This window comes from Melozone crissalis, unplaced genomic scaffold, assembly GCF_028551555.1.
Source record: "Melozone crissalis strain CALT ecotype California unplaced genomic scaffold, PUWL_Pcris_2 ptg000441l_1, whole genome shotgun sequence".
In the NCBI taxonomy this organism is placed as follows: domain Eukaryota; kingdom Metazoa; phylum Chordata; class Aves; order Passeriformes; family Passerellidae; genus Melozone; species Melozone crissalis.
In genome coordinates this window covers 89,370-101,411 of record NW_026536165.1, presented here as the reverse complement: position 1 = coordinate 101,411, position 12,042 = coordinate 89,370, and the positions used below count along the sequence as shown (strand labels likewise).

General features: G+C 62.2%; 1 protein-coding gene across 1 annotated transcript; it reads left to right on the top strand.

Annotated features, from left to right (window-relative positions):
• The first annotated feature begins 201 nt into the window (after nt 1–201).
• Nucleotides 202–11,329, top strand: VSIG8 (V-set and immunoglobulin domain containing 8). The gene is made up of 8 exons (XM_054294993.1): nt 202–253; nt 3,435–3,610; nt 6,291–6,489; nt 7,106–7,141; nt 8,228–8,395; nt 9,204–9,330; nt 10,056–10,208; nt 11,158–11,329. Exons 1-8 carry the CDS (start codon nt 202–204, stop codon nt 11,327–11,329), a joined length of 1,083 nt encoding a protein of 360 aa, XP_054150968.1.
• The last annotated feature ends 713 nt before the right edge of the window (nt 11,330–12,042 follow it).

Below are 12,042 nucleotides of genomic sequence, written 5' to 3'. Positions count from 1 at the left end.
GGTGCGAGCGGAGCAGGGCGGCAGCCACGCACAGCTCGGAGCCACTCACTCATCCCGCAGGAATCCTCGCCACGGGGAGGAGCGGCCCCGGCACAGCGCCTAAAAGGGCCCCGCGCGGGCCGGCTGCTCTCGGAGCCTTCCTGCACCCTCCTCCTCCTCCTCCTCCTCCTCCTCCTCCTCCTCCTCCTCGTGCGCGGCGCCATGGCACGGCACGGCGCCAGCCTGCTGCTGCTGCTGCTCGGGATGATGCCAGGTACGAGCGGGCACCGCGGGGCGGAGTGAGGGACGCGCACCTGGGCACACCCGGGGCACCACTTGGGCACACCTGGGGCACAGCTGGGGCTCCTGGGCACACCTGGGGCTCCTGGTACACCTGGGGCTCCTGGCACACCTGGGGCTCCTGGGCACAGCTGGGGCTCCTGGTACACCTGGGGCTCCTGGGCACACCTGGGGCTCCTGGTACACCTGGGGCTCCTGGCACACCTGGGGCTCCTGGCATACCTGGGGTACTGGGCACACCTGCAGCCCTAGGCACACCTGGAGCACACCTGGGGCTCCTATCACACCTGGGGCACACCTGGGGGCACTTGGGCACACACCTAGGGTACACTTGGGACTCCTGGGCACACCTGGGGCTCCTGGCACACATGCGACCCTGAGCACACCTGGGGGACACCTGGGGCACACCTGGGGCTCCTGGGCACACCTGGGGCTCCTGGCACCTTGGACCTGGCACCTGGACCTTGGGCTCCTGTCACACCTGTGGCTCTGGGGGCACACCTGGGGTACACCTGGAGCACCTGAGCACACCTGGGGTACACCTGGGGCACACCTGGGCACACCTGGGCGCACCTGTTGCACACCTGGGGCTCCTGTCACACCTGGGGCTCTGGCACACCTGGGGCTCTGGGCACAGCAGGGGCTGCTGTCACACCTGCAGCCCTTGTCACACCTGTGGCTCCTGGGCACACTCACGACCCTGGGCACACCTGTGGATCCTATCACACCTGGGGCTCCTGTCACACCTGGGGCTCCTGGGCACACTTGGGGTTCTGGGCACACCTGGGGCACACCTGGGGCTCTGAGCACACACCTGGGGCTGCTGTCACACCTGCAGCCTCTGTCACACCTGTGACCCTTGTCACACCTGTGGCTCCTGGGCACACACGCAACCCTGGGCACACCTGTGGATCCTGTCACGCCTGGGGCTCCTGGGCACACCTGCAGCCCCTGTCACACCTGTGGCCACCACCAGGGTCCTGTGCTGGTGGCACCGAGCCCCGGCTGTCACTGGGGCTGTCACCGAGGGGACCAAGACACACCCGGGACAGTCCCCGCGGGTGCCCAGGGTGGGAGATGGGAGCTGCAGGTGTGGGGTCTTTGGGGTTTCAGGTGTGGGGTCTTTGGGGTTTCAGGTGTGGGGTTTTTGGGGCTGCAGGTGTGGGGTCGGGGGATGCAAGTGTGGGGTTGAGGGCTGCCAGGTGTGGGGTTTTTGGGGCTGCCAAGTGTGGGGTCATTGGGGTTTCAGGTGTGGAGTTTTTGGGGCTGCAGGTGTGGGGTCAGGAGCTGCCAGGTGTGGCATCTTTGGGGCTGCCAGGTGTGGGGTCTTTGGGGTTGCTGGTGTGGGGTTTTTGGGGCTGCAGGTGTGGGGTTGAGGGCTGCCAGGTGTGGGTTCTTTTGGTCTGCCAGGTGTGGGGTTTTGTGGCAGCAGGTGTGGGGTCCGGAGCTGCCAAATGTGGGGTCTTTGGGGTTTCAGGTGTGGGGTTTTTGGGGTTGAAAGTGTGGGAGTTTTGGGGCTGTAGATGTGGGGTCAGTGGCTGACAGGTGTGAGGTTTTTGGGGTTTCAGGTGTGGAGTTTTTGGGGCTGCCAGGTGTGGGGTCAGGAGCTGCCAGGTGTGGGGTCTTTGGGGCTGCAAGTGTGGAAGTTTTGGGGCGGCCAGGTGTGGCATTTTTGGGGCTGCAGGTGTGGTGTTTTGGGGGTTACAGGTGTGGGCTTTTGGGGGCTGCAGCTGTGGGTTCTTTGGCGCTTCCAGGTGTGGCATCTTTGGGGTTTCAGGTGTGGAATTTTTGGGACTGTATGTGTGGGGTTTTTGGGGCTGCAGGTGTGGGGTTTTTGGGGCTGCAGGTGTGGGGTCTTTGGGGTTTCAGGTGTGGAGTTTTTGGGGCTGCAGGTGTGGGGTCTTTGGTGCTTCCAGGTGTGGCATCTTTGGGGCTGCCAGGTGTGGGGTCAGGAGCTGCCAGGTGTGGCATTTTTGGGGCTGCAGATGTGAGGTTTTTGGGGCTGCAGATGTGGGGGGTTTTGGGATTGCAGATGTGGGGTTTCTGGGCTGCAAGTGTGGGGTTTTGTGGCAGCAGGTTTGGGGTCAGGACCTGCCAAGTGTGAGGTCTTTGGGGTTTCAGGTGTGGGGTTTTTGGGGCTGTAGCTGTGGGGTCAGGAGCTGCAGCTGTGGGGTCTTTGGTGCTTCCAGGTGTGGCATCTTTGGGGTTTCAGGTGTGGGGTTCTGTGGCAGCAGGTGTGGGGTCAGGAGCTGCCAGGTGTGGCATTTTTGGGGCTGCAGGTGTGTCAGGGCACAGGTTTGGGGTCCCTGTGCCCCATCCCTGCTCCTCGTGCGTCAGGAGCTGCAGGTGTGGGGTGCTCTGGGCGCCATTTTGGGGGTGACAGTGCCATTTCAGGGGGTGGCAGTGTCATATCTGGGGGTGACAGTGCCATTTTGGGGGTTGAAGTGCTGTTTTGGGGGGTGACAGTGCCATTTTGGAAGGTCACAATGCCATTTCTGGTGTGACAGTGCCATTTGGGGGTGTGACAATGCCATTTCTGGGGGTGACAGTGCCATTTTCTGGTGTGACAATGCCATGTCAGGGTGTGACAGTGCCATGTCGGGGTGTGACAATGCCATGTCGGGCTGTGACGGTGCCATTTCTGGATGTGACAGTGCCATTTTGGGGGTTAAAGTGCTGTTTTGGGGGGTGACAGTGCCATTTCCGGATGTGGCAGTGCCATTTTGAGGGGTGACAGTGCCATTTTGGGGTGTGACAATGCCATTTCTGGGAGTCACAGTGTTGTTTTTGTGGGTGCCAGTGCCATTTCAGGGTGTGACAGTGCCATTTTGGGGTGTGACAGTGCCATTTCTGGGGGTCACAGTGCTGTTTTTGTGGGTGCCAGTGCCATTTCTGGATGTGACAGTGCCATTTTGGGCGTGTGACGGTGCCATGCCAGGGTGCGGCGATGCCATGCCGGGGTGTGACCATGCCATTTTGAGGAGTGACAGTGTTGTTTTGGAGGGTGACAGTGCCATTTCTGGATGTGACAGTGCCATTTCTGGATGTGACAGTGCTGTTTTGGGAAGCGACAGTGCCATTTTTGGGCGTGACAATGCCATTTCGAGGGGTGACGATGCCATTGTCGGGCTGTGACAATGTCATTCTGTCCCCAGCTCTCCTGGTGGCCGTCAGGATCAACGGCAAGGGCCGCGAGGTTCTGTACCTGGCCAAGGGCGACTCGGTCAAGCTGGGCTGTCCGTATGTCCTGGAGCCCGAGGACAACGGACCCCAGGGCGTGGGCATCGAGTGGATCCAGATCAGCCCCGAGAGACCCAGCCCCGAGAACGTGGTGAGGGGAACGGGGGAAATGGGGGGACCAGGGGGGGATCGGGGGGTGCAGGGGGGGATCAGATGAGAGGGGAGGGACAGGCGGGACGGACAGGGAGTGACAGGGACAGGAGGGACAGGGAAGGATGGAGAGGGACAGACAGGGAACAGGCAGGGACGGAGAGGGACAGGTGGGACAGGCAGGGACAGGGAGGGATGGAGAGGGATGGGGAGGGACAGAGGGACAGGTGGGACAAACAGGGACAGACAGGACAGACAGGGGACAGGCAGGGACAGGAGGGACAGGCAGGGACAGACAGGGACAGAGGGGACAGGAGGGACAAAGGGACAGATAGGACAGAGAGGGACAGGGAAGGATTGAGAGGGATGGGGATGGACAGAGAGAGGGACAGACAGGACAGACAGGGGACAGGCAGGGGACAGAGAGGGATGGAGAGGGACAGAGGGGACAGAGAGGGACAGGGAGGGACAGAGGGGGACAGACGGGGACTGACAGGGACAGGAGGGACAGGGAAGGATGGAGAGGGATGGGGATGGACAGAGAGAAGGACAGACAGGACAGACAGGACAGAGAGAACAGAGAGGGACAGGTGGGACAGACAGGACAGACAGGGGACAGGCAGGGACAGGAGGGACAGGGAGGGACAGAGGGGACAGGCAGGGGACAGGGAGGGATGGAGAAAGAGGGGACGGGGAAAGGGAGGGACAGGCAGGACAGAGAAGGACAGAGGGACAGGGGGACAGGTGGAACAGGGAGGGACAGGAGGGACAGACAGGACAGACAGGGACAGGTGGGACAGGAGGAACAGAGAGGGATGGAGAGGGACAGAGAGGACAAATGGGACAGATAGGACAGGGAAGGGACAGGGAAGGTTGGGAAGGGCAGGGAAGGACCAGGCAGAGTTTGGAAGTGCTGGGATGGGAAGGATGAAGGGGGACAGGCAGGGACAAACAGGGACAGACAGGACAGGGAAAGGACAGGAATGACAGGGAAGGATCAGACAGGGTCTGGAAATGCTGGGCAGGACAGGGACAGGCAGGAGAAGCAGGGACAGGAAGGGACAAGGAGGGACAGGCAGGACAAGCTGGGATGGGATCAGATGGAGCCCAGCTGAGCAGGCAGGGACAGGCAGGGACAAAGAGGGTTGGGAAGGGCACAGAAGGACCAGGCAGAGTCTGGGAGTGCTGGGATGGGAAGGATGAAGGGAGACAGGCAGGGACAGGCAGGGACGGACAGGACAGGCAGGATTTGGCAGGACAGGGAAGGACCAGGCAGAGTCTGGAAGGATGAAGCAGGACAGGCTGGGATTGGATTAATGGGATGGAGCCCAGCTGAGCAGGCAGGGACAGGCAGGACAGGGAAGGTCTGGAAGGGCAGGAAAGGAACAGGCAGGGACAGGCAGGGATTGGCCAGAGGGACAGGCAGGGACAGGCAGGGACAGGCAGGGACAGGCAGGGCAGGGAAGGTCTGGAAGGGCAGGAAAGGAACAGGCAGGGACAGGCAGGGATTGGCCAGAGGGACAGGCAGGGACAGGCAGGGACAGGCAGGGACAGGCAGGGCAGGGAAGGTCGGGCAGCGTCTGGGAAGGACCAGACTGGGCTGGGCTGGGGTGGAGCCCTGCCAGGGATGCAGGGACAGGCAGGGACAGGCAGGGACAGACTGGTACAGGCAGAGACAATCAGGGACAGGCAACAAAAGGAAGGAGCAGGGAGGGACAGGAAGGGACGCAGGAGACAGGAAAGGACCAGAAAGGGACAGGAAGGGACATAGAGGTCTGAGGAGGGCAGGGAAGCCACAGGACAGATGGGAGAGGGAAGGACAAGCAGGGCCAGGCGGGAACAGGCGGGCCCAGAGCTGAGCCTAACCCTAAGCCAAGCCTGACCCTAACCAACCTAAACCCAAGCCCTAACCCAACCCCAACCCCAAGAACCAAAACCCAACCCTAATCCTAACCAACCTTAGCCCAACCCCAATCCCAAACCCAACCCAAACCCAAACCCAGCTCAACCCAAACCCAAACCCTAACCGACCTAAACCCAACCAAAACCCCAACCAACCCAATCCAAACCCAAACTCAACCCAAACCAATCTTAACCAACCCAAACCCAACCCTAATCCAACTTAACCCAATCCAAACCCAACCTAAACCCAAGCCAACCCAAACCCAACCTAAAACCAACCCCACTCAACCCAACCCAAACCAAACCTAACCCTAAACCCAACCCAAACCCCAAACCCAAAACCAAACCCAACCCAAAGCCAAACCCAAACCCAAACCAAACTCAACCCAAACCCAACTCAACCTCAACCAAACCCTAATCCAACCCAACTCAACCCAAACCCAACCCAAACCCCAAACCCAAAACCAAACCCAAACCAAACTCAACCCAAACCCAACTCAACCTCAACCAAACCCTAATCCAACCCAACTCAACCCAAACCCAACCCAAACCCCAAACCCAAAACCAAACCCAACCCAAAGCCAAACCCAAACCCAAACCAAACTCAACCCAAACCCAACTCAACCTCAACCAAACCCTAATCCAACCCAACTCAACCCAAACCCAACCCAAACCCCAAACCCAAAGCAAACCAAACCCAAACCCAACCCACCCCCAAGCCCCATCCGCAGCGTCCCCAAGGCCGCACTGACGCTGTCCCCGCGTCCCCGTGTCCCCAGTTCCTGTCCTACCAGGACCACCACGTGAACTACGGCAGCTCGGGGCTGCAGGACCGCGTGGCCTTCGTGCAGACGGACCCGGGCCAGCGCGACGCCTCCATCCGCGTGGCCGACCTGCAGGAGAGCGACACCGGCACCTACCAGTGCCGCGTCAAGAAGAACACGGTGGCCGTGCACGAGGTCATCGTCACCGTGCAAGGTGAGCGCGCGCCCGACGTGGCACCGCGGTGGCACCAATGTGGCACCTGTGTGGCACCGGTGGCACCTGTCCCCCACCCCCCGCCCCGTACTGAGGTGGCGTTGGTTCCTTATGGTCACATTTCTCTGTTGGTGGCACTGGTGGTGTCACCTGTGCCCCTTTCATGTGTCACCTGTGCCTCTCTCATGTGGCACTGGCAGTGTCACTTGTGGCCCTTTCATGTGGCCCTGGCGGTGTCACCTGTGCCCATCTCATGTGGCCTCTGGTGGCACTGGCAGTGTCCCCTGTCCCACTCCCAATTCCCCTTCTCGGGTGGCCCCTGGTGGCACTGACAATGTCCCCTGTGCCCCTTTCATGTGGCACTGACAGTGTCACCTGTGCCCCTTTCATGTGGCCTCCATTGTCACCTGTCCCATTCCCAACTCCCTTTCCTGGCTGGCCCCGGGTGGCACCTATGGTGGCATCACCTGTGCCCTCTCATGTGGCACTGACAGTGTCACCTGTCCCACGCCCAGGTCCCCTTCCTGACTGGCCCCTGATGGCACTGACAGTGTCCCCTGTGCCCCTTTCATGTGGCCCTTGGTGGCCCTGACAATGTCCCCTGTCCCCCATGCAGGTGGCCCTGACAGTGTCCCGTGTCCCCCCGCCCCAGGTGACTCCTGTCCCCCCACACTCCCCGGTGTCCCCTCTCCTTGGTGGCCCCTGGTGACTCTGATGGTGTCCCCCGAGTGTCTCCAACAGTGTCCCCTGTCCCCCATCCTGGCTGTCCTCGGTCCCTGTCCCCCTCCAGGTGTTCCCTGATGGTGTCCCTGTCCCCTTCCTGCATGTCCCCCATCCCTCCCTGTCCTCTGTCCCCTTTCGTGGTGTCCCTGTCCCTTGTCCCCTGTCCACTCTGCTGTCCCTGACACTGTCCCTGTCCCCCTCCCCTGTCCCTTGTCCCCCTGCTCCCCGGGCTGTGTGTCCCTGTCCCCTTCCCGCCTGTCGCTGTCCCCTGGGCTGTCCCTGTTGCTGTGGTGGTGTCCCCTGCTGGTGTCCCTGTGTCCCCTGCCCCTGTCCCTGTGTCCACTGATGTGTCACCCTGTCCCCTGACGCGTCCCCGTGTCCCCTGCCAGTGTCCCTGTGTCCCCTGACATGTCCTCGGTGTCCCCTGCCCCTGTCCTGGTGTCCCCCGCCACTGTCCCCGTGTCCCCTGCTGCTGTCCTGGTGTCCCCTGGGCTGTCCCCTGGGCTGTCCTGGTGTCCCCTGCTGTGTCCCAGTGTCCTCTCCCGTGTCCCCTGCTGTGTCTGTGTGTCACCTGAGCTGTCCCCGTGTTCCCTCCCCTGCTCCCGTGTCCCCTGACGTGTCCCGGTGTCCCCTGCCACTGTCCCTTGGGCTGTCCCTGCCCCTGTCCCCGTGTGCCTCCCGTGTCCTGGTGTCCCCTGCCGTGTCCCCTGCCCCTGTTGTGTGTCCCTTGGGCTGTCCCCTGAGCTGTCCCCGTGTCCCCTGCCTGTGTCCCGGTGTCCCGGGCTGTGTCCGTCCCGTGTCCCGGTGTCCCTTGGGCTGTCCCCTGAGCTGTTCCCGTGTCCCCTGCGCTGTCCCCGTGTCCCCTGCACTGTCCCCGTGTCCCTGCCATGTCCCCGTGTCCCGGTGTCCCCTGCCGTGTCCCTGCCGTGTCCCCGTGTCCCGGTGTCCCCTGAGCTGTCCCCGTGTCCCCTGCCGTGTCCCCTGACGTGTCCCCTGACGTGTCCCCGTGTCCCAGCAGAGAAGCCGGCGGCCCCGCAGTGCTGGAGCGAGGGGGAGCTGATCGAGGGGGGGTCGGTGCTGCTGCGCTGCTTCAGCCGGGGGGGCACCGCGCCCCTCTCGTACCAGTGGGCAAAGCTGGCCGAGGGCTACGGGGGGGGGCGCCTGCCCGCGGGCACCCTGCAAGGTGGGTCTGGGGGCACCGGGGGGGATTTGGGGGTTCTGGGGGTGTTTGGGGTGCCCCTGTGCTCAGATACCCTGCAAGGTGGGTCTGGGGGCACCGGGGGGCACAAAGGGGCACCAAGGGCATTTGGGGGGCATTTGGGGGGGATTTGGGGGGGATTTGGGGGTGTCCCTGCCCACGGGCACCCTGCAAGGCGGGTCTGGGGGCTCAGGGGGGGATTTGGGGGGGTTCAGGGGGGGTTTAAGGGGTCTCTGCCCTCGGGCACCCTGCAAGGGCTCGGGGGGGGGGGCCCTGTCTGGGGGTGCGTGTGGGGGGGAGGGGGTCGGTGTGTCCGTGTCCGTTTGTCCGTGTCCCTGTGTCCCTGTGTCCACGTCCCTGTGTCTGTCCATGTCCGTGTGTCCCTGTGTGTCCCCGTGTCCATGTGTCTGTCCATGTCCATTCGTGTCCCCATGTCCCTGTGTCCCCGTGTGTCCCTGTGACTGTCCATGTCCCCGTGTCCCTGTCCGTGTGTCCATCCATGTCTCCGTGTCCCCACGTCCCTGTGTCCCTCTGTCTGTCCATGTCCCTGTGTCCCCACGTCCCTGTGTGCCGCTGTGTCTCTGTCCCTCTGTCCCTGTGTGTCCCTGTGCCACTGTGTCTATGTCCCCATGTCCCTCTGTGTCCCCATGTCCCCGTGTCTGTCCATGTCCCCATATCCCTGTGTCTGTCCATGTCCTCGTGTCCCTGCTCTCCCTCTCCGGGGGGCGCAGGTGACACCGAGGTGACAGTGCCCGGTGACACCGAGGTGACAATGCCACCCGTGCCGTCCCAGGCCGTGCCCCCGGTGACCTCCTGATCCGCAGCCTGACCGTTGGCCACGCTGGCACCTACCAGTGCCGTGTCACCAACCGCGTGGGCTACTCGGTGTGCCAGCTGAACCTGAGCCCCGGGCCACGTGAGTGACGCTGGGGACACTGGGGACATTGGGGACATTGGGGACACTGGGGACACTGGGGACATTGGGGACATTGGGGACATTTGGGACACTGGGGACACTGGGGACATTGGGGACATTGGCGACATTGGGAACATTGGGGACATCGGGGACACTGGGGACATTGGGGACATTGGGGACATTGGGAACACTGGGGACGTTGGGGACACTGGGGACATTGGGGACACTGGGGACACAGGGCTGAACCTGAGCCCAGGGCCATGTGAGTGATATTGGGGACATCGGGGACATTGGGGACATTGGGGTGTGCCAGCTGAACCTGAGCCCGGGGTCACGTGAGTGACACTGGGGACACTGGGAACATCATTGGGGACATTGGGGACATTAAGCTGTGCCAGCTGAACCTGAGCCCCGGGGCCACGTGAGTGACAATGGGGACATTGGGAACACTGGGGACATTGGGGGCAATGGGGACATTGGGGTGTGCCAGCTCAGCCTGAGCCCTGGACCTTGTGAGTGACATTGGGGACACATTGGGGATGACACAGGGTGACACTGGGATGTCTCAGGTGCTAGGGTGTCCCAAAGGTGGCCCTGGGGTGGCATCAGGGATGGCTCTGGATGGCACCAGGCTGTCCCCGGGCTCCAGGCTGGCACTGCAGTGTCCCTGGGTGGCACCGTGGTGGCCCTGTGTGGCCCCGCGGTGGCAGCAGGGGCTGGCAGTGACAGCCGTGTCCCCGTGCCAGGCGGGCGCCAGGCTGGCATCATCGTGGGCTCCATCCTGGGCTCGCTGCTCCTGCTCAGCCTCCTGGGGCTGCTCATCTGGGCACTGATCGCCCGCTACCAGCGCAAGGAGTGCCAGCGCGCCTGCAGCGACTGCCGGTGGGTGCCAGGGGGGCACGGGGTGGCACTGGGCTGTACTGGGCACCAGTGACTGGCACTGGGTAGCACTGGGCTGTGCTGGGCACCAGTGACTGGCACTGGGCTGTACTGGGCTGTGCTGGGCACCAGTGACTGGCACTGGGCACTGATCACCCATTACCAGTGCCAGGAGTGCCAGCGCACCTGCAGTGACTGCCGGTGGGTGCCAAGGGGTGGCACTGGGCTGTATTGGGCTGTATTGGGCTGTGCTGGGCACCAGTGACTGGCACTGAGCTATACTGGGATGTACTGGGCTGTACTGGGCACCAGTGCCTGGCACTGGGCACTGATCACCCATTACCAGTGCCAGGAGTGCCAGCGCACCTGCAGTGACTGCCGGTGGGTGCCAAGGGGTGGCACTGGGCTGTATTGGGCTGTATTGGGCTGTGCTGGGCACCAGTGACTGGCACTGAGCTATACTGGGATGTACTGGGCTGTACTGGGCACCAGTGACTGGCACTGGGCACTGATCACTCACTACCAGTGCCAGGAGTGCCAGAGGGGCTGCAGAGACTGCCGGTGGGTGCCAGGGGGTGGCACTGGGCACCAGTGACTGGCACTGGGTGTACTGGGCTCTACTGGGCACAATTGGGCTGTGCTGGGCACCAGTGAGTGGCACAGGGCTGTACTGGGCATCAATGATTGGCACAGGGCACTGAGGGACACCCAGGGGTGTCACCAAGCAGGGGTGAGTGCCAGGGGGACACCAATGGGTGCCAATGGGTGTCACCAAGCACAGGAGGGTGGCACAGGGCACTGATGGTCACCAAGGGGTGCCAATAGGTGCCACCAGCCCCCTCGAGCGCCACCAAACCCCTCGTGGCACCACGGGCGGTGCCAACCCCCTTCCCCAAGTGCCACCCACCCCCTGGCGGTGCCACCTGACGATGTCACCGCGCTGTCCCCGCAGGAGCAGCACGGGTGGCACCATGCCCCGGCCGTGCGCCGCCTGTGCCCACCACTCGTACTCCCCGCATGGCATCAGCTACATGCAGTGCCAGCACGGCGACAGCGACGAGCGCGCGGCCGCGCTGCTCTGCAACGAGGGCATGCGACACCAGGTCACCTGTCCCGCGCTGTGACACCGCTGTGACATCGCCGCGACAGCGACAGCGACAGAGAGAACGACACAGAGAGCCCGCCCGACAAAGTGACGGCAGCAGCGGCTCCGCAAGCCCAAAAAAAAAACCCCGAAAAAGCTTCGAATTTCTACAAAATTCTTCCCGAAATCCCACAGAATCGTACACAATTCCAGAGAATTCCTCCCAAAAATTCCATAAAATATTTCAAAACCCACAAAAATTCCCACAGAATTCCACAAAATCCTTCAAAATCCCCCAAAAATTCCTGTCCTGGAGCGCCCTCCTGTGGCCACCACGGGGACAGCGACACAAAGAGCTCGCCTGTAGAAGTGATGGCCGGGGCGGCTCCTGAAGCGCAAAAAACCCTAAAACCGCTCAAAATCCTACAAAATCCCACAGAATTCCTAACAAAATTCCATAAATTATTTCAAAATCCCCAAAAATTTCTTTCTGGGGCGCCCTCGCGGGGCCACCACGGGGATAGCGAGAGTTCGCAAAAGTGACGGCAAGAGCGGCTCGCATCGCTCAAAAACCTTTAAAAGCTTCAAAATCCTACAGAATCCCACAGAATTTCCCACAAAAATCCATAAAATATTTCAAAATCCCCAAAAATTTCTGTCCTGGAGTGCCCTCGCGGGGCCACCACGGGGTCAGGGACAACGAGAGCCAGTCCACAAAGTGACGGCAGGAGCGGCTCCCGAAGCCCAAAAAAC